The sequence below is a fragment of the Desmodus rotundus genome, chromosome 4 (genome assembly GCF_022682495.2).
Source record: "Desmodus rotundus isolate HL8 chromosome 4, HLdesRot8A.1, whole genome shotgun sequence".
In the NCBI taxonomy this organism is placed as follows: domain Eukaryota; kingdom Metazoa; phylum Chordata; class Mammalia; order Chiroptera; family Phyllostomidae; genus Desmodus; species Desmodus rotundus.
Genome location: NC_071390.1, coordinates 22,889,388 through 22,907,648, shown reverse-complemented (window position 1 = coordinate 22,907,648; position 18,261 = coordinate 22,889,388). Strand labels below are relative to the sequence as shown.

Here is an 18,261-nt window from a genome sequence, read left to right as displayed (position 1 = left end):
TAGAAGATATTTCAATGTACCTTCAAGTTCTAAGTTAATATAGTTCATAAACCATATGAATTAAGTACCATTTAAAACATAAATAGGAATTCTATTTCCATTCAAAAGTCTCCCATGTGGTGGAACACTGGAGTTTGAAATACACATAGGTCAGACTTAGAACTGCACAGCTGGCAAGCAACTTCAAGAATTAAAACAAAAAAAAAGCCAAAACATTTGTTGAGTTTTTTCCATGCCTGAGTTGTTCCAGGCACTTGAGTTGGGCTCTGGAATAATAAAAATACCTGATATTTGTGTAATTTTGTGGTTAATCCTAACTTTATGTAGCTATTTTACTCAATGTGGCTTCTGGGGGTCCAGATAAAATATTACCCTTGAAGAACAGGAAGGACTGAGGGACAAAGAAGAACACTGACACTGAGAATTGAGGGAGAAAGGCGAGTTGGAGAGCCAGTTAGGTTGGGAGGGTTATGGAAGGAAAAGACAATACAGGTGATCCTTGAATAACACAGGCCTTAGGGGCACTGACCCTGCTCTGTCAAAAATTTGCATATAACTTTTGACTCCCTCAAAACTTAACAACTAATAGCCTACTGTTGACCAGGAGCCTTACAGATAACATAAACAGTCCATTAATAAATTTTTTGTATGTTATTTGAATAAATACTGTATTCTTACATTAAAGTTACTAAAGAAAACTACTTAACAAATCATGAGAAAATACATTTATAATACTGCACATATCTATTAAAAAAATCCATGTATAAGTGGACTCATGCAGTTCAAACCCATGTTGTTCAAGGGTCAACTGTAGGCATGAGAGAGTGAAGATAGAAACCAGACAATGGCCAGGCTGTATGTGATTAGAACTCTGACCCACAAACTCTGCAGCAATCAGCCCAGAACTCTTGACTTGTTAATAACTGTCTGCTTCCCTATTTTTTGCCCCTCCCGTTCGGACTCAGGACCAATTAGAGAGAGCCAAATAAGCTCCCCCGACACAATTACATAAGATGCCCTGCTTCTGGTTAGTCCACCTCTAGCTTCCTCATGCTCATACTCTCAAATCAGAGCTCACATACAAGCCTCTCCCTCCGCCATTTTTATTTTTCATTTTTAGTTTTTCCACTCCCCTAACACCCTTTGAGTCTGCTGGACACAAGTGATGGCAGCTGACTGCCTTGTTATAGCAGGCTTGGAATAAATAGCCTCTTCTTGTTCTCATTTGGCTTGTCTTCATTTAATTCCGCAGTTACTGGTTCACATATATTAGTGGTTTTATGTGCCAGGCGGTGCCCAGCATTGATGTGGAAGCAGACAGTCCCTGCCCTCAAGGATATTCTTTGGACAGACAGGCACATAAATATACTTGTGGTTTAATGTGGTGAGCGAAACAACAGGCATGTATAAAGGGGCTGTAGGTCAAGTAAGGCTTTTGGAAGAGGTGACGCTTAAGCGGAGTGCAAAGGGATGAATAGGAGTTGGCCTGGCTAAAAAGTCAGGGAAGGATATTCAAGGGGGTCAGTCAGAAAGAGCAAAATCTAAGAGGGCGGAAACCAGAGGTGTGTTGTTGGAGCAGAATAACGGCGGTAAGGGGCAGGCAAGATATGCTGTACTGACGGCTCGTGGACGGCCACGTATGTGCCACATCTGTAAGGACTTGGACTTGATCGTTTCCAACTGGCTCCCTCCTGGAAATGAAACAGCTTGTGTAAGCAAGGAAAACAGCATTAAGGAACCATTACAGTTGTATGTATTACTGTAAGGTTCGGGTGGACAGCAACACAGCTGCTTATAATGTCCGGCACACCGTAGACATTCAATTAACATTGAATGAACGGATCTAAGCGCTTTGGTAGATGTCATTGTCCCGAATTTTTATGTTTTTTCACGGGACAAAACAATGAGGCCGAGGCAACAGTTTGGGAGGCAACAGGAAAGGTTTGAGGTGGGAGAACTGCCATTCTGCCGGGCGGGGTTGGTGGACACAAAACCTCCGAGAGGTTGTGGGCATGGGATACACTATTGACGCAGACCCCCAAGACCCACCCACCGGGGTCGCTCTCACCTGGAGGCGGCCACGGAGAAAACAGCCGGCGGAGAATTGGCGCAGCCCAGAGGGCAGCGCACTCGGAAGCCGCAGCGCACCCCGAAGCCCCAGCGCACCAGGAGTGTCGCCGCACCCCTCACCTGTGCGCTCTCTGCCTTCCCCTCCAGGCGGAGCCGTGGCATGACGCTCTTCCGGATTGGGCGCACTCGAAATCCTGGGGCGGGTATTAGAAGACGACCACTCTTGAGGATTGGCCACCCTGATGGATGGACGTGCGACCAACGAAGCTGGTTCGATGGTAGCTTACACTGGTACAGGGCGGGTTCCTCTCTGCGGGTCCCCTGTCAGTCATTGGCTCCCAGCGGTTTCCTTGGGGACGTGGCGCCGCCGCTGGCGCAGGCCTTTTTCCGGCTGAGCTAGACACTGCGGGCAGTTGCAGTGGACCGAATCGAGAGGTGCTGGAGGGGCCAGCGGGCCGCTCGACTGGTGAGTGTAAGTGCTGGAGGCTGCGGGCCGAAAGGGATGGGAAGGGAAGGGGTTCCCCAACCCCGCCACCTGGGTACTGCCGTTTCCTCGAGGGCAGTGCTGGCCCTCGAGAACGCCTCTCTCCCGGGAAGCCGGGTCAGGGTCCGCTGGGCCCCTGGAACGACAGCGGATGTATCTGGAATGGGAGTTCGGGGAGTGTGTGTGGCCACCGTGGCCTTGTGGAGGTCTGATCTCGTGGGCATTGCCGGAGGTGAGCCTGAAATCCAACCAACTCTTCTCAGGCGCAGGAAATGCCTGGGACAAGGAGACCACCTTCTCAGGGCAAAAGGAAAAGGAGGTGACAGGCGGCGCCACTGAAGGGAACCCATGGCTAGGTAAGGCTATGCACTTTCTTTTCAGCTGGCGCTCGGTGGAAGGCAGGTTGAGGGGCCCTGAGAGGTTATTACAAGTCAAGATTGCCCTAGGACTGCATCTGGACTTTGCATCTGAACATGTGGATGCAAAGATCAAAGTTGCATTCTTTTGAAGGCAGATACCAAAAAAGTTTCCAGCCCATAACCCCGGGCTCAGGTCGCAAAGGGCTAGATTGCAATATTCTAGAGACTTTTCTTACGAATGTTTCCAGCCCGAGGTTATGGGCTGGAAACTTTTGTTGTATCTGCCTTCAAAAGAATGCAACTTTGCATTCTTTGTTTAGTCCTTGGAGATTAAAGAATTTTTCTTTTTCGCAATGAACTTTGAAAACAGACTGGGGACCTTAGGAATCAATATGGAAAGTGAACTTCACAGTTGAATATACTTATCCATATATTATAATAATACTCTGAAGCTTCCAGAAAATATTAATGTGGATCTGTGGATATGGGACAGTTGTCAAATAGAGTAAGTGGCGAAGACACAGAGCAATATGTGTGGTGTAACACCAAAGGAATGGAGATACACTCACAGATCTATTACCACATGTGATATATCTCTGTGATTGTGTATACATAGAATATCCCTGGAAAAATACACAAACTGGGTAGTAATAGTTGCCTCTAAGAGGGAAATGATTGGGTTAGGGCAAAAGACGCACTTCCCACTAAATATCCTTTTAAACTGATTTTTTAAAATTAATTAACTAATTAATTTATTTATTTAGGGGGAAGGGAAGGACAAAGAGAGGGAGAGAAACATCAATGTGTGGTTGCCTCTCATGTACCCCCATTTGGGGACCTGGCCCACAACCCAGGCATGTGCCCTGACTGGGAATCTCACTGGCAACTCTTTGGTTCACAGGCCCGTGCTCAGTCCACTGAGCTACACCAGCCAGGGCTAAACTGATTTTTTTAAATGACGTGCATATATTATCATGAAAATATTTTAAAAATCAGTTGAATAAACTTTCTGACTATCCAGTTTTTTGACAGCATTCTTTTTTTTTTTTTTTTGGTGACCTGAATATTTATTTATTTATTATTATTATTTTTTAAATTTTTATTTTTATTCAATTATAGTTGTATGCCTTTTCTCCCCATCCCTCCACCCCACCCAAACCCCCCTCCCTCCCCCACCCTCCCCCTTGATTTTGTCCACGTGTCATTTATAGTAGTTCCTGTAATCCCCTCTCCTCACTGTCCCCTCCCCACTCCCCCCTGACTATTGCTAGATTGTTCCTAACCTCAATGTCTCTGGTTATATTTTGTTTGCTTTTTTCTTCTGTTGATTATGTTCCAGTTAAAGGTGAGATCATATGGTATTTGTCCCTCACTGTCTGGCTTATTTCACGTAGCATAATGCTCTCCAGTTCCATCCATGCTTGACAGCATTCTTGGTGGGACTGTTGCAGTACTCTGATTCCTCAATGGTAGGAGGTTGCTCAGGGAGAATGGTGATCCTTTCATTAAAATAAGATTAATTCTTTGAATTGCACCCCAAAGTACAGACTTGGAAAAAGATTTTCCAAGCTTTTCTGATTTATATAGTAGAAGCGCTATGAGCTATTTAGGTCTTTTTTAAAAAATTGAGACTGAAGGAACATTTAAATTTCTGGTGGCATGAATTTTTGCCTTTATTAGGAAGGGCTTTACTCCAGTTTAAAAGCTGTTTTTTATACTCAGTTCTACAGACTTTTCTTACTAACGTTTGTATCATTTCAGGATCAGTTTTTCCTACCTCTGCCCAGCCTCCTGGTACTTTACTATGCCCACAGTGAGCCCATTTCCCCGTCAAAGGGCAGCATTTCTAGGACTCTTCTGCATATCCTGTCTCCTTTTACTTCTATTAATCATGGACTTTCGACATTGGGGTGCTTCATTACCACGAGATAGGCAATACGAAAGGTGAGTCAACTTCAGATCATTTTGATTAGCTTTTCAATGAAGTCATAAGTATTTTGAAAGGCCGTTTATTACCACCTTACTACCTTTGACCCTTTTGGGGAATACTGCACCTTTATTAGTAAAACTGTATGCCACTTATTACGTAAACATCTTTTCAGTTTTCAGTTTTGAATCAGGAATGATGATGCTGTGTTTCGCATCTCTCTTATTTCTTGTTTTGGTGGGCTTACTTATTGGGTGCATAAATATTTAGGATTTTTATGTCCTCTTGATGGATTGACCCTTATCATTATTAAATTACCATCTTTATCCTTGATTATATTCTTTGTTCTGACATCTACTGGTCTGGTAAGGTACTTGAGCTTCCTAATTAAAATGACAGATGGTTTTCCATCCTTTTGGTTTTAGCCTATTTGTGTCTTTATATTTAAAGAGGGCTTGTTGTAGACATCATTTAGTTGAGTCTTACTTTTTATCCCATCTGACAATGTCTACGTTTTATTTGGGGTGTTTAAGCCATTTACATTTAATGTGAGTATAAATTATGTTTATATTTAAATCTCTTGCTATTTCTTTTCTGATTGTCACATCTGTTCCTCGTTTTTCCTCTTCCTCTCTCTTTTTTTGAATTGAGTACGTATTTTATGATTCCATTTTGTCTCTTTTGTTGGCTTATTAGATATAACTTTGTTATTATTTTTTTAGTGATTGTTTTGGATTTAGCCTTTATAATACACATCTTTAATCTGTCATAGTCTACATTCAAGTAATATCACACCTCTTTACACACAGTGTGAGGACCTGTCCCTTGCCCTTGGCCTTTGTGCTATTGCTGTCATACCCTTTACTTCCCTATATGTTATAAGTGCCGCTACACATGTTTTTTATTTTTGCTTTAAACATTCAATTATCTTTTAAAGAGATTTAAAAAACAAGAAGGGTTATATTTTTACTGTTTCTGGGACTCTTCATCCCTTTGTGTAGATTCATATTTCCATCTGGTACCATTTTTCTTTTGCCTAAAAGACTTCCTTTAATGTGTCTAGTAGTGTCAGTCTGTGATTGGTGAATTCTTTCAATTTTATATTATTGAAACAGTATATATTTTGCTTTCCTCTTAAAAGAAGTGCTCATTGGGTTGATTTGTTTTCGTTTTTTACTTTAAAGATGATATTCCACTGTCTTTTGGCTTGCATTCTTTCCGAGGAGAAGTCTGCTGTCATTTTTATCTTTGTTCTCTCTGTACATGTGTCCTTTTCCCCAGGCTCTTAAGATTTTCTCTTTATCACAGGTTTTAAGCAGTTTGCTTTTGCTGTTCATTTGTGGAGTTTTCTTCATGATTCTTGGGCTTGCGATTTGTTGAATCTTAAATATATGGATTATAGTTTTTAATCAAATTTGGACAAATTTTGACCATTATTTCTTCAGAAACTTTTTCTGTGCTCTCCCACTTCATCTTTGACATCTCCAAGCACATATATATTGAGCCATGTTGAAGGTTTGTTTGTTTTTTTTAAAATATTTTACTTATTTAGAGAGAGGAGAAGGGAGGGATGTGTGAGAGATCCATGGATCAGTTGCCTCTTGCAAGCCCCCAACTGTGGGCTTGGCCCATAACCCAGGCATCTTCCCTGACCTCCAATCAAACCAGTGACCTTTTGGTTCTCAGGCCAGCACGCTATCCACTAAGCCACACCAGCCAGGGCGAGCCTTGTTGAAGTTTGTCCACAGCATAATGACGCTCTATTCATTTTTTTTCAGTCTTTTTTTTCTGTGTTTCTTTCTTGATATTTTATGTTGCTGTGCCTTCTAGTTCATTATTTTCTTCTGTAAAGTCTAATTTGTTAGTTCCTTCCACTGAGATCTGAATAATACCTTTTTTTCACAGAAAATACATCTGAATTATTTGATATAGTTTTAATGTCTTGCCAGTTGCATAGAACCATCTCCATTCCTTTATAACAATGATTCATTTTGTTATTTTGTAAGCTTCGTTTCTGATTAGACTGTCAAATGAAATGATGACATGTTATGCTCATCATCTTCAACATGATTTTTTTGTCTGTTGTTTCTCAGATATATATCAGTTAGGAGGCCTTGGGCTACAAGTAATAGTCAAACTGACTTAAATAATAAGAAAGTTTATTGGCTCACATAACTAGAAGTCTAGAGGTGGTAGAACCATAAGTTCAACACTTGGTGGCAGGATGGGAGTTTCTGTCTCGATTGTCCATAGTGTCAGCTTACTTGATGGTAAATAGCAGCCAGTAGTGACAAGGGCTGCGTGCATCCTCATTCATGTCCTGTAGGAGAGACACAGGTCTTCCGTGCTCTCTTATAAGTTTGAAGAAGACCCTTCCGGAAACCTTCAGTCACTTTTCCTTGAGTCTTTTTCAGTTAGAATTGGGACACAGGCCTACTCCCCTTAATATTTCTGGGCTGTTTTGTCTCCACAATTTTTTATTTCTTATTTACTTAGTCATTCATCCATTCATTGGACAAGTATTTATTGAGCAGCCACTACATGCCAGGTGATAATAGGCATGAGGACACGGAGACTTGGATACCTTTTCTCAAGAAGCTTATGTTTTCAACCTTTACTTCTCTAGCAGTGCTGTTGTATTTTTCACTCTGCCTTTCCAGAAGAGGAAGTACTTGTTTAGACGACACAGTTGTCAATAATTGGCCTTAAGCTTGTTGGCTTTAGAGAACTAAATTCATAATGTGAGTTTTCTTAATGCTTATTGGGATTTTTTTTTTTTTTTTTTTACAGACTTGAGCATAGTTTCCCACTGGAAGACAGCATGGTCTACTTATGGTATTCTATGTAGGTTAATATGGCTAGAGTGAAGACAATTAGGGAGTTAGTAGTGAGTGAGCCATATAACTGGAAAGGCAGATCAGGCTGAGGTTGCTAAGCCATTTTAGGGGGTTTAGACATTAAGGCTTTGAAGAAGATATGGTCTGAAATCCTTTTGAAAGAAAGCTTATTTTGGTGGCATTGTAGAGAACAGGACGGAGGGGAATAAAAATGAAAGGGAGATGAATGGGTATACTCCAATAGAGAGATGATGGTGGCCTCAACTTGGGTGACAGCAATGACAGTGGAGAGCAGTAAATGCACTTCAGGGATACATGGCAGTGATCCGATAGCTCTTGTCTGTCATTGTACCCCAAGTGGGCAGATCCAATAAGTACTTGTTAAGTTGAATTAATTGACACAAGTTAGCTGCTGTGCTGGGGAACCTACAGACTGTGCTGTTGTGGTGACCTTACCAGAGTCTTGACACTGGGTGATACTTTCTCTGAGCATCAGCAGCCATGTAGCCTAAAGCTTCATTTTTTTTTTTAAAGATTTTATTTATTTATTTTTAGACAGAAGGGAAGGGAAGGAGAAAGAGAGGGAGAGAAACATCAGTGTGTGGTTGCCTTTCCCATGCCCCGCACTGGGGACCTGGCCCACCACCCAGGCACGTGCCCTGACTGGGAATCAAATTGGCGACCCTTTGTTTCGCAGACTGGTACTCAATCCACTGAGCCACACCAGCTAGGGCTCTTTTTTTTTTTCTTGTTTACTACAGTTGTCCCAGTTTTTCTCCCTTTGCATTTCTCATCCCAGCCCCACCCACTCCCCACCCCCCAGTTAATCCGCACACTGTTGTTGTGCCATACGTGTTCTTTGACTAATCCCTTCCCCTTATTTCCACCATTCCCCTCTCCCCCCTTTCCGCTGGCAGCTGTCAGTCTGTTCCATGTTTCCATGCCTGTGGTTCTGGTTTGCTTGTTAGTTTATTTTGTTCTTTAGATTCCCCTTACAAGTGAGATCATATGGTATTTGTTTTTCACTGACTGGCTTATTTCATTTAGCATAATGCTCTCCACATCCCTCCATGCTGTCCCAAAAGGTAGGAATTCCTTCTTTCTTTCTGCTGTGTAGTATTCCATTGTGTAAATGTACCAAAGTTTTTTCATCCATTTATCTGTTGATGGGCACTTAGGCTGTTTCTAGCACTTGGCTATTGTAAATAGCGCTGCTATGAACATAGGGGTGCATGAGTTCTTTTGAATTAGTGTTTTGGGATTCTTAAGGTATTCCCAGCAATGGAATTGCTGGGACAAAAGGCAGTTCCATTTTAAATTTTTTGAGGAGATTCCATACTGTTTTCCACAGTGCCTGCACCAGTCTGCATTTCCACCAGCAGTGCACTAGGGTTCCCTTTTCTCCACATCCTCAAGAGAACTTGTTGTTTGTTGATTTATTAAAGATAGCCATTCAGACAAGTATGAGGTGATATCTCATTGTGGTTTTAAATTGCATCTCTGATGGCTAGTGATCCTGAGCATCCTTTCATATGTCTCTTGGCCCTCTGTATGTCCTCCTTGGAGAAGTGTCTGTTCAGGTCCTTTGCCCATTTTTTAATTGGGTTTTTTGTCTTCCTGGAATGGAGTCATGTGAGTTCTTTATATATTTTGGAGATTAAACCCTTGTCTGATGTATCATTTGCAAATATGCTCTCCCATATGGTCGGTTCCCTTTTCATTTTGATGATGGTTTCATTAGCTGTACAGAAGCTTTTTAATTTGATGTAGTCCCATTTGTCTATTTTTTTCCTTTATTTTCCTTGCCCTAGGAGATATGTGGGCAAAAAAATTGCTACATGGGATATCTGAAAATTTTCTGCCTATGTTTTCCACTAGGACTTTTATGGTGTCCTGACTTATATTTAAGTCTTTTATCCATCTTGAGTTTATTGTGGTGTATGGTATAAGTTGGTGGTCTAGTTTCATTTTTTCACATGTACAGTCCAGTTCTCCCAACACCATTTATTGAAGAGGCTGTTTTTACTCCATTGTATGCTCGTGCCCCCTTGTCAAATATTAACTGACCATAGAGACACGGGTTTATTTCTGGGCTATTTTCTTCCATTGATCTATGTGTTGTTCTTATGCCAGTACCAGACTGTTTTGATTACAGTGGCCTTATAGTGTAGTTTGATATCAGGTATTGTGATCCCCCAACTTTGTTCTTTTTTCTCAAGATTTTTGTGGCTATTCGGGGTCTTATTTGGTTCCATACAAATTTTTTAAATATTTGTGCTAGGCCTGTGAAATATGCCATTGGTATTTTAATAGGAATTGTGTTGAATCTATAAATTACTTTGGGTAGTATGGACATTTTAATGGTGTTAATAAATCTTCTTATTCTTTAATAAAAATTTATGTATATATTGCCACAAATTACCATATATTGTTAAACTACTCACGGTAGCCTCCGTGAGTCACTTAGGAAGCAAATGTTTGTTGAAAGCTTGCTGTGTACATGACATTGCTAGACTCTGGGGTATAAAGGTGAATAAAGTGTGGCCCCTGAACTCATGAGTTCATAATCTAGTTAGGGAAACGGACGCGAAGGGATAAGTATTTCCCAGTGAGAAAACAGTTTATGTATAAATGTGTAGAATCAGGAGTAGAGAGAACCAGGATTTCTGCACGGTCAAGGATCAGGAACCAAGTTAAGAATCAGAAATAATCAGACAAGGCCCATGAGTAACCAAATTTGACATCACTAAGTTCAGGTACCAGAAGTTCATGTACTTTACAGATAAGACAGCCTCTCCTCTAAAGCCTGTTTGCTTTTATTTTACATACTTTTTTAATTAGCTGGGTTCTCTGTTGTCTCAGCACACAGCAGATAAGAGCAGATTAGAACGGTGGTGGTGGGCAGTGTGTGTTGATCGTGAGATGTACGCACACTGATAACAGTACGTAATAATGTCTGGCATCTGGCCCTGGCCAGGTGGCTCAGTTGGTTGGAATGTTGTCTGTTCACCAAAAGGTTGCAGGTTTGATCCTTGGTCAGATCACATACCTAGGTTGGGACACATGCAGGAGGCAACTGACTGATGTTTCTCTCTCACTCTCACCCTCACCCCCCACCTGCCACCCCCCACTTCCTTGCCTTCCTCTCTCTCTCAAATCAATACACATACCCTTGGGTAAGGATTAAAAAATATATATATATCTGGCATCCTGACAGCGAGGTGAAAGAGGAAATTTATTAAATGTGGACTTACTCAAAATTTCTATAGACCATTTCTTTAGTGGCAACTCTACACATTTCTGTTAAAACTTTTTTATTACACAGCCTAACAGTTATGTAACGACCTGAAATCAGTGGTTTTCAGCTTTTGTGTATCTGAATCATGTGGGGACCTTTAAAAATGCAAATAATTGGGCCTCTTCACAAGGTGACAAATGTGCAGCCTGAGTGGAGAACCATCACTCTAAGATAGTGATTTTCACCAGTGTGCCACAAGAATTTTTATTTATTTATTTATTTTAAAGATTTTATTTATTTATTTTTAGACAGAGGGGAAGGGAGGGAGAAAGAGAGGGAGAGAAACATAAATGTGTGGTTTCCTCTCACATGCCCCTACTGGGGACCTGGCCTGCAGCCCAGGCATGTGCCCCGACTGGGAATCGAACCAACGACCCTTTGGTTCACAGGCTGGCACTCAATCCACTGAGCCACACCAGCCAGGGCCCACAAGAATTTTTAAAACATGCAGTACCTGACTATTTAGTCAGGGGCACTGATCTCTTTTCCCTTACATTGTCAAATAAAAAAATGACAACAGCCAACACAACACTACCTGTCAGATTGGCAAAAAATACATTTTTTGGTGTGCTCCAGAATTTTAGTAATTGGTTGATGTGTGCCATGAGATGTAAAAGGTTGAAAATCACTGCTCTGAGGTTTACCTATTTGGGGAGGAGATGATAAATGGTGTAGGAAAAAGAGGATTGATTTTAGAGCTAATCGGCCCATCATTTGCTAGTTGGGTGCCTGGGGCAGGTGTGGATTGTGGAATGCCATTTTATGTATAAAGCGAGGTAGTCTTGTCATTTGGATTAAAAGAGAAAAGCATCTGGGACTGCTTGTTGCATCATGGATGTTAGTCTTATTATATTATTTGACATCTTGATTTTTTGTTCTCTAATTCTCTTTCCTGCCCTGCAAATATACACTGAAGACAATAGGAAGCATTTTCTCCATTTGAAATTTTCCTTCCAGAATTTCTTTTTTTGTGGCAGCAGCTACCGCTTAAGCACAGGCGACCACTAGCTGGTGATAAAATCATTAAGCAAATAACTAGGAATTGATGGCAATACCTATCACTGTAGTTCAACACCTTATAAAAAAATTTTTAAGATAATGCTTGTGGTTGTGATTTTTTTTATTACAGACATGTAATATAGTCATATTCTTATCTAAATTGTTCCTTAAAAAAATTATAAAAAAATAAATTGTTCCGAATTTACACAATGAATTCTGTCAGTATTTTGTGATGTTCCACAGGAGTGTAGAGCAGGTCCTCGGGTAACATTGTTTCATCCAAACGTTGATGAGAAAAATAATTGATTCCCGGCAGGGGCCACTGTCTGTGTGCAGTTCACACGTCCTCCCATGTCTGTGTGGGTTTTCTTTGAGTCTGTGTGTGGGGGGGGGTCCCCCCACATCCCAAAGACGCACACACAAGGTGAACTGGCACCCCTCAATGGTCCCAGTCCGAGTGAGTGTGGGTGTGCGCCAGTGCACCCTGGATGGGGCCCGTCCCGAGCAGGGGGGTTCCCGTCTTGTGCCCTGAGCTGCCAGATGGATTCCAGCTACCTGGGACCCTGAATCGGAATCAGCAGGTTGGGAAGTGATCATCTTTAACTTGTTCTTATTAATTTTTCTTAAATGTGTGTATAGTTCACATTTATTTCAGTGTTTAATATTAGAACTGTTTTGGGACTTATTTAGAAGTTGGTGATGTTTGGGTGACCAGAAATATGCAATAGGAACTTAACTCTTCTTTGTATCATGAGCCTATGGTAAAATTGGCTTTGTTCTATGTTGTTTTGCTTGAAGTCTCAGTTTCTGAGAACCTGTTGATGACGTTAAGTGAGGACTTACTGGGCTGTGTTGCCAGGAGCACACCGACCTACACATGTCTTCTTGGGAGCAAGTTTGGAAACCCTTGATCGGGAAAACATGCCCACGAGAACACTGAACTCATTCTGTGGTCTTGGTAAATGGGGCATTGCTTTAGTTAGAAATTATAATGTCTCTTATGTTGCATCTTTGTATTTTAACACGTGTATGTATGAATGTGTCTAATGTTTAAAAATATCTTAATTTGTTTTTATGTTGAAGAAACATTTTAAGTCTAGTTTTTTCAGCCATTCATGGAACTTAGATTATCGCTTCTGAAGCGATAATGTCCCAGAACTTCAGAAGCCTATGGGGGCTTTTCCCTCAGTAGTTTCAAAACTAAAGAGTCACATTTTTTGTTTTCTTATTATGGACATGCACCTACATTGCTTCTGAAGGGAGAAAAGAAGAAGGTTTGCATTACAACTAGAATGTAGAGAAAGGTAAATTTAGAGAGTGAGGGAATGTCAGTAAGGATTGAATCCAAAGCTATTTTGTTTTGTCTTAATAGATGTTATTTTTTTAGCAGTTTTAGGTTCACAGCTAATGGAGCAGAAAGTACTGAGATCCCCCATGTAGCCCCTGTACTCCTGCCCCCTCCCCCCCATGCACAACAAAACTGTTTTTAAGAATAATTTGGGTTAGATGTGTGTTTTCATTAACTTCTTAGCTGGCGTGTGCCATATGTCATAAGAGGTGCACTAGCGACTTCTCCAGACTTAACAAATATCTTATATTCATTGATTCATTCATCTATTCACTTATTCAACAAATAATACTGAGTGACTACCATGTGGTATCGAAATAGGGTAGCCACTGCACACAGGTGGCTATTTTAAATTTAAACATTAATAAAATAAGTTTCATTCCTCACTTGTACTAGTCACATTTCAAGTGCTCACTGGCCACATGTAGGCCAGAGCTGGCTTTCCTTAGGAGTTTGAATTCCGTTTAAAGCAAGTCATAAAGAGGCATTATATTGGGTTAGAAAAAAAACTATTAACTTTAGGCTATGTGTACATGTTAAGTGTTATGACAGACAATAGAATAATTCAGAGGTTTTTGTTGGTGAAATTGAAGACACTTGTTCTTATTTATTCATTTATTTTCTTACTTGTCCTTACTAGTTTTTATAAGCAGAACTTTAGCTCATAAATGTTCCTCACTGCTCTGATTAATGTCGTTAGGAGATACAGATGCTTTCCTGGGCACGTGTTACTGAGGTCAGTCACGCACAGCTGCTTCGGCTGTCATGTGATCACACTTGGCTCTGAGCCTTGCACAGAGTAGAAGAGTGTGTGACACTCGCGGAGGACCAGCAGCCCCACGCTGGTGAGGGCCACTTTAATTGGCCTTTGGTGCATTATTGAGTTCTAGTTGAACTCCAGAAGTGGTATAATTAGTTTTGATTTTGTAAGCTAGGTAATGGTTTGGTCAGTTACCGCTCTAATGCTGTTAATGTTTTCAGGATAATGGCAGTGAAAAGTGGCTTTCACTTCTACCTTGGGTGACGTATATGTGGGTAGCTTTCTTTTCGCTGACTTAGCAGTGACCAGAGGGAAGTCATGTTCCTCAAATAGACACTGTGTGTGTGAGGGGGACAGAGGTAAGTGTGTGGTGGTGAATCAGATCTCTCCTGGGAAGGTGGATGTGAGGGATTCCAAGGCTTTCAGAATTTTTCTCTTGGACTTCAGTTCCTCTTTAGGGATTAATTGAGTGCAGCATCAGCAGAGCAGGAGGGTCCATCAGTGTAAGTAATGGACTAGGATGGCAAAGGCCAGGACTGCAAATTACAAACGAAGACATCCAGGAAGGACCAGTGATCCATCCATGTTAGGAGCCTTGCCAGAGGAAGACCTTCAGGTCGTTGATAAGTGTAAGGAGCCTGATTAGGTCACAAGGTGTCAGAGTTCCAGAAGCAGGTGATATTATCACTTTCCAGGGGAGGAAATTGTTCTTCAGTTACTCATTTGTATGCAAGAGGAGAAAAATGGAGACTTTCTGCTGCCTGCAGCACTGACCAAAGGCTCAAATGGGAAGTGTAACAAATGCCTCTGGTCCCGTCTTTCTCCCCTGTATTTTGACACCAGCTGACATTTTCTGCCAATGCATATAGGAAGACTTCTGGGGGAAGAGAAGAAGTTGAGTTGCACCCACATTAGAGCTGTAAAGTTGTTTATCTTGACAGGAACCAAAGAGGATGACAGAATGCTTTGGGAAGCCACTGGAACTTTCTAAGAAAGAGACCAATTGATTTTGAGGCTCGTGGTCCAAAAACATTGAGGAGTTAGTAACAAACCAACAGTTCCATATTGTGAGCTCTAGGGCCAGACCGATCAGGACTGATTACATATCAGAGAAATGTGAGAACACTGTGACAATGTTGCGCTACTGCAGATAAGATACTGACTCTTGAGACACCGATGGCCTAAACGAGAGGTGGAGGAACATGCATAAAAGGAGGCTGAGGGGTTCATAACGAGATCTCAGTGCTCAGAGTACACCACGGGTTACTACAGAAAGAGGAGGAGACCTTTTCAGATCACCGTGGCTGCTACAGAAGTCAGCACTGTGTGTGGAGGCTCCTTAAGGAGCGCAAAGCCATGTCAAAGAAGGGAAAGGGGAATGAACAGGTAGAGAAGCAGGTGGATGTTAAGAAAAAGAAGGTCTCGTTAGAGCGTTGGTTCTCAAAGTGATGGCTGACCCTTTAGAGTGTTTGAGGTCCTTTCGGTGGGTCTGTGAGGCCAAAACTATTTTCTTAATAATACTAAGATATTTTCCCTTTTAAAAATTGTGTTAAAAACATAAAATTTACCATCTTAACCATTTTTAAATGTCTAGTTAAGTATATTCACATTGTTATGCAAACAATCTCCAGAAGTTTTTCATCTTGCAAATCTGAAACTTTGTATCCACTAAACATCTCCCCCTTTTCTCCTCCCTGCCCTGGCTCCTAGTAACCATATTCTCTCTCTTGTTTCTACAAGTTTGACTACTTTACATACCTCATAGAAGTGGAATTATACAGTATTTATCTTAGTGACTGGCTTATTTCACTTAGCGTAGTTTTCAAGGTTTGTCCATGTTGTAGCATGTGGCAGGACTTGAGTAATTTTCCATTGTATGTATGTACCACATTTTGTTTCTCTCTTTGTCTGTCAGCTGACCTTTGAGTTGCTGCTACCTCTTGGCTGTTGTGATGTTACTTGGCCTTTCCACTGAGTTGACATTTATACCGACAATGTAAAAGCAATGTTCAGGAAAACTGGGGGGCTTTAAGGCAAATCAAAATTAGAGGTCCCAGATTGCACTAGTCGTTGTAGTTGTCATTGTCACACAGTTGCAGTGGGGGAGAAAGTACAGTTCCACTTCATATCAATATTCTGTGTGCCAAAATGGGACATGTACGTTACGCATTTCCGGTGCATACTCAAGTTGTCTTGTCCGAGTGGTGAGCTGGACCCCGCCGCCTCATCATGCAGTGCTGCTCTTCCTGGAAAGAGCGACTGCCAGAAAAACCGTGCTTTCCACTGCTGGCTCTTTCATAGACATTTTCTTGAAAATGGATGAAGTAAAAGCCTGTCGTGTTAAAGAAAACACTGTCAGTATTTATTGCCAATGATAAGATTTGAGCATTCAAGTGAAAATCAGAAGTTGGAAAAATGTGTATCTGCCACTGTGAATTTGATAGCTTCCCAATATGTAAGAGACTTTTTTGGTAAGATTGGTGGTGATGTCAATGGATGTGTTTTTTAAATATCGTATAATGAAAAGTGTGGACATGAGGAAGATTTGCATAACTCAGTGAACCAGTAGTTTCCAACATATGACTTTACAAAATTATGCGTGGATAAAAGCCATTCAAAGCTCGAGGTAGCCAATGAATTTTAATGTTACAGAGGGTAAAAAGCCCCTAGATAGGGTTTTAGATTCCACATTGCAGCTAACCTTTAAGAAAGTCCACGTGTTGCGTTTCAGTGGTGTCAGAGAATAAATCCACAATGGTCTAAAAAGGCTGTTGAAACACTCTTCGCTTTTCCAACAACATGTCTATGCGAGGCTTTATTTTCTTCAGAAACTTCAGCCAGAACATACCACGACAGATTGAGTAGTGAAGCAAGTATCAGAACCCGGCTGTCTTCTACTAATCCAGCCACTAGACAGGTTTGCAGAACTATAAAACATCACCACTCTTTTTTTGTTTTAGAAAATATAGTAATCTTTCATAAAGTGTTAATATATATAATGAGTTTATTATTGTTATATCTAATATAAATATTTAAATTTTTCTGTTTTCTAATAGGTAAATGTAGATAGATGTAACCCAAGTACACAAACGCTCTTTGGGGTTCATTAATTTTTAAGAAAAAAAAGGGGTCTTGGGCCCCAAAAGTTTGAAAACCGATGTACTAGAGAAGTTACTCGTTAAGTAGGAGGTGATGGGATCCAGGATGTTGTCTGAGAGAAGTGGAAAGGGTGGTTTTCAGAGAAGCAGAGGAAGATCTGTGAAGCAGTGAAGTACAAAGTTTACTCAGATGGGAAATTAAAAGTCACTTCGGGCTGGATTATCTTGCCTATTTCTTTTCTATCCGTGGTATCTTTCAAGGTCAGTATTTGCAAGAGTTCTGTAGTGAACCCAGGCCCCTGCCCAGGTTTCATGTGATAGAAGTGAGCTGTTTCGAGTTGATTGGTGGATTACGAGCCCAATTCAGCCCAGTAATTTGATTAGCGTGGGAAAGGACGAGGTGAAATAGAATCTTTAGGACTATAAACTTTCTGTTGTGTAGTAGAGTTTTACCCTTGTTTCATTTCCCATAACTTGCTCTCATTGCAAATCCAGAAAAAAGTTCTACCTGACCCTATGCTATGCAATAATTTACAGCATTATAGTGAAGCTCAAATACACCTCCTTTTTTTTTTTTTCAAACTATATGAGAAAGTTTATTTAGGAAGTTACACAGGTGAAAGAAGTGAGTCCTAAGAGAAACGGGCTCAGGCAACAAGTTACAGAGACAAAGGAAAGGCCCTTGGAGCTTAGGGGAGAGAGAGACAAGGAAAACGCAGCTGGGAAAGGGATGGGAAAGGCGCAGATACACTCACTCCCTAGAGACATTGCTGTCTTCTCTTTTTATAAAATGCGTATTGTGTTGTAGAATATGAAAGGTACTCAGCTCTACCTTTTGATTTTAGAACAGTTTCCACGTGTTATTCTTTTAACAAGTTTGTCTTTCTGTCCAAAGTAAGGAACTTTGTGGTCTGTGTAGCAATGTGAAGTCCCTGGTAGGCACAGTTCTGAGGGGCATGGCACATGGCTTAGTGCCCAGATCAAAGGGGGATTCACTACGAAGCTGCTGATGCCTCCACTTTAAGGCCCCTCACTTGCATAGGCCCTTTTTGTACTTAAAATGTTGAGTCTTTTTTTAAAA

General features: G+C 41.1%; 1 protein-coding gene and 1 long non-coding RNA gene across 6 annotated transcripts in view; one reads left to right on the top strand and one right to left on the bottom strand.

Annotated features, from left to right (window-relative positions):
- Positions 1-1,360: 1,360 nt before the first annotated feature.
- Positions 1,361-2,327, bottom strand: LOC139440843 (uncharacterized). The gene is made up of 2 exons (XR_011651103.1): positions 2,069-2,327; positions 1,361-1,691 (listed from the first exon to the last, which is right to left on the bottom strand). It is a non-coding gene; the product is annotated as an uncharacterized lncRNA (long non-coding RNA).
- A 66-nt stretch (positions 2,328-2,393) lies between these two features.
- Positions 2,394-18,261, top strand: part of ENTPD7 (ectonucleoside triphosphate diphosphohydrolase 7) — a 39,059-nt gene continuing 23,191 nt past the window's right edge. The window contains exons 1-3 of one of the 5 annotated variants that reach the window (XM_024555754.3): positions 2,394-2,542; positions 2,818-2,910; positions 4,675-4,857. In XM_024555754.3, the coding sequence (XP_024411522.1) occupies positions 2,903-2,910; positions 4,675-4,857 (191 nt within the window). In that variant the 5' untranslated portion in view covers positions 2,394-2,542; positions 2,818-2,902. Of the gene's footprint in view, positions 2,543-2,817; positions 2,911-4,674; positions 4,858-16,672; positions 17,000-18,261 lie in introns of those variants that run through there. The other 4 variants (XM_053923285.1, XM_053923286.1, XM_053923287.1 and 1 more) reach the window with 4 other exon arrangements.